Source organism: Anneissia japonica, unplaced genomic scaffold (assembly GCF_011630105.1).
Source record: "Anneissia japonica isolate Jap-2015-1 unplaced genomic scaffold, ASM1163010v1 scaffold1587_len1432017_cov164, whole genome shotgun sequence".
Taxonomy (NCBI): domain Eukaryota; kingdom Metazoa; phylum Echinodermata; class Crinoidea; order Comatulida; family Comatulidae; genus Anneissia; species Anneissia japonica.
This window is the reverse complement of record NW_022713643.1, coordinates 639,445-643,359: the sequence shown is the minus strand read 5'-3', so window position 1 is coordinate 643,359 and position 3,915 is coordinate 639,445. Positions and strand designations below refer to the sequence as shown.

The window sequence follows — 3,915 nt, the reverse complement described above, 5'->3', positions numbered from 1 at the left end:
TTTTATAATTGTATCAAACAAAATTCTTCACCTAAAAGTTTCTTTTCACTTACCGTACCTTACAGTATATTATGAAAGTCCAGCCAGATCTGCACCCCCCCCCCCCCGGTTGTTCCATAATTATATGTGCCGTGACTTGTATATGCTATTGTTTGTTGAAATGATTTTCAAATATTCATAGTATTGTTTATATTTATTATTATTATTATTATTATTATATTTTAGTTCATAACTGATCGAAATCTCACTTTCTTTGCAGGTTTGGTTTCAAAATCGCAGAGCAAAGTGGAGGAAAAAGGAAAACACAAAAAAGGGCCCAGGTAGGCCAGCTCACAATGCACATCCTACGACATGTAGTGGTGATCCAATCCCGCCCGAAGAACTAAAACACCGCGAGCAACAGAAACTGGAAAAGAAACGTCAGAAGCAAGAAGAACGTGCGCGAAAAGCATCTCTTAGACAAAATCTGAAGAAAGGCTTGAAACTAGTAGGAACGGATGTTCATGACGCCCCGTCGGAAGCCTCGAACGATACGGAACGTTCAAATGCATATGAAAACGCAAATATGACGTCGCCGATACCGGTAGTAAATTGTCAAGAAGGAGAACCCCTTGAACAGAAGTCGTCCAAATTAGAAGAAACAAAACAAATTGAGAACAATGAGTCAGAGTTAAGGAGGTCGCCAACATTGAAGAGCGCACGCCCGAGTCTACTATCGCCGACGGGCAGAGTTGACCAGCGACACGAAAAACGAAAACTCTTTAGCATCGATAGAATACTAGCAACGAATCATGGCGACAAATTGCCTCCTACGAGTGGAGCCCCTAAGTTTAGGCCGAATTTGTTTTTCCCAGTGCCTGCGTCCCTGCTTCACGGGTACGCATGCAACCCTGGACTCTTGCCCTATGAGGGACTTCTTCAGACCTCGACGTTTCTGAACTCTTTACCTCTTCCTTTCGGGGAGAACCGGAAGACAATGAGTGTAGAGGTGCTAAGAAGGAAAGCAGAACAACACAGGGCAGCTATTGCCAATCATAAAATGGAATCCGATTGAATGTCACGTTGGTTTGGAACAATGAGACATCATCAAAACAAACGTGTTCATTTATAAACAAAAATCGACCGTCGGGACAGAAAGAGCTATTATTATGATTATCAAAATCATCAACATAAAAACATGAGTTTTTAAGAACCAAGTGACGACTTCCGTGTGAAAGGTTACAATTCTGAAGGATGTAGATTGTAGATGTATGCGGAATATATTGTAATAAGGTTTATGTTGTATTTTATTTGTATATTTTATTAGTTGTTGATATTGATGTTTATTTAATTATCTTGTAATTATACTGTACAATCTCATTCCAGCTTTGTTTCACTGATACGTTTTATATATCAGAAAATATAAATAGATAAACTTTCAGTAACTATAGAATTCGTATTGGCATAATAATATCATACTTCGGATATAGCCCACAAATACATTTTTTGTCGCTGTTCTATATTTTATTTTCCCACCCTTTAATAAGTGTTTATTCTTATATTGAAGAAAAAAATATCAACTGTATGTATACAGATAGAGAATAACTTATGTTGCAATATATGCTTATCATTAAATTATGGTAGAAGATTTGTTATTATATTTATAATGTTACAGAATGTACGTGTGATATGTTTAATAATGTAAACAATAATGAAAACCTGGATATTCAAACTAAATCTGCTACGAGGGTATTTATTAAACTACAGGTCACCTTCCGATTAAAGACCACATTTTGGACCGGAGTTCCCATGGCCTTTAACAGCCTTGGTCTCTATTTAGAATAATAAAGATAAAATACATTTCTTAATTTGGGACCACCGGAAAGTGGTCTCTTTAAATGGAGGTGGTCTTTAATTAGAGAGAGAGACCTGTTTTTTAAAACGTTAACGTCCTTTAAAAAAACTTAATATAATAGGCATACTTTCCAGAAAAAAAAAGATGTATTTATTTCAATTTGATAGTTTATTTTCTTTAAGAGAGCTTGATTGTCTTATTACGTCAATATATTTGTTTGTCGTCAAAGAACGTGTTATATAATAACAAAATCATTTCCAAATCAAATATAATTTTACGCATGCACAGAACTTCGCATGGAAATTAACTAGTTGCAGGGATTTGCTATGTAAAGTTAAGCCAATCATTTGGTTCGTACGTTACTTGTCTGGAGTAGAAATTAGCCAATCGCTTGGACTGTACGTGCCAGTAAATCTGAATCTGATTGTTTGAAGAACCTAGTTAGCAATCAATCGGTAGCCAAGACAAGACATACAGTCACAGCGTATACTAATGTAGGATTCGTTTATTATAAAATCTTGTTTTCAATCACATTTTCCTGAAACTAGATCTTGCTTTAGATATGATTGAGCAAAATATTATCTGCATTTTTTGGATTTAATATATTAACTTATTTCTATTAAACTCGTTTCAAAGTTAATTCCATAAATTAAAATGTATAATTTTGATGTAAACAATCAATTTATATTAAAACGTGTAAAGACTGGATATTAATCGCTGGTATTACAACATAATTGTATTTGAATTTGTAAATAATGTTAAGTAATTTAAGTGATATTAAATGTTGTGTTTCGAATTTAAATAAAAAACATTTCAAATGAATTTTCAATTTTTTGGGTTTGTTTTAACGTGCACAGCATTAATAATTCTCTATACAGTGTAAGACAAAACAGACCTCTCTTGTTTATTCATTTTTTCAGTATAATTTATTTCACAAATAGGGTACAATAATTCAAATATACACTCACAACATATTTGGTGACATCTCAATGCGCTTTAAACAATTTAAAAATGTATAATTTTAACTAAAGTACATTAATGTATTCACTAATCAAACAACCATTCCTAATTTAACACAATTTCACAAGTTTAGAATATCTTAAAAATAATAAAAGTACGGTACAATTTCCAATTTAAAAGAAATTTCACTAGTGAATACAATTTTAATTTATTTTATTATTTACTTTTAATTTAATTTATTTATTTTTATTTATTTATTTTTTTAAATTTCTTTGTCAGTAAAATACAAATCAATCAAGCAATAAAATGTATAATTAAACTAGTTCTCAATAGGCCTACTGTCAATTTATAAAATTCATTTAACATCAATAAAATACACCATATCACTCAATCGATAGCTTAGTGTAAATATATATATAACGTAGGGAAGAAAAATAAATAAGAATATGTTTCAGTACAAGTGGAAATACGCAAACAAGAAGGGCTTATAATCATTATCGAGGTGCGAAAATGGTCCACTGAGACTGTTGTATATAATTTTCGTTTGTCTCCATTTCTTTATATACAGAAATGTAGGCGGCAGGGGGGTGGACCATACGGTTAAAGTACGTATTATATTTGCTTGATAGCTTGTGGATAATAATAGTTGTTATAATTATATCTTGACAAGAATTGATAATGTCTAACCTGTCGACTATTTTTTTCCAGTTTTAGCTTACCTTAATTGAAAATTGTGATTTTTTTTTAAGCGAATGATTGTGATTCTTGGCAGCGAGGGGCTCCAAAAGTGTTGCACGTAGGCACGTGCCACCATCCCCCCACCACCCATTGTTTCGCCACTACAAAATTCGGTACATACAATGCCATGTGTTCTCATTCTTATCTTGTTCGACGTTTGCTGATATGACCATAATAGCAGGCCCTAGAAAGGACTCGCTCTGGTCCTCGCCGAGGCAAGTAACAATGCTGATGCAAGTATTCCTTATTTGTGGTAGTGGTAGAATTGGCGTTACACAGGGCCTCGACGAGTACGCTTCTACCCTGACCCCATACTAATAAGAAAACTATAAAACAAATACATGAACCCCACTCCAACCCCCCCTCCCCGTTTAAAATATAAA

At 33.6% G+C, this 3,915-nt stretch overlaps 1 protein-coding gene across 1 annotated transcript in view; it reads left to right on the top strand.

Moving 5' to 3' along the window:
* The window catches only part of LOC117108691 (homeobox protein unc-4 homolog), a 24,190-nt gene extending 21,534 nt beyond the window's left edge, over positions 1-2,656 (top strand). The window contains exon 3 of the mRNA XM_033250801.1: positions 260-2,656. Coding sequence (XP_033106692.1) covers positions 260-1,054 — 795 coding nt within the window. The 3' untranslated portion in view covers positions 1,055-2,656. The remainder of the gene's footprint in view (positions 1-259) is intronic.
* Positions 2,657-3,915: the final 1,259 nt, after the last annotated feature.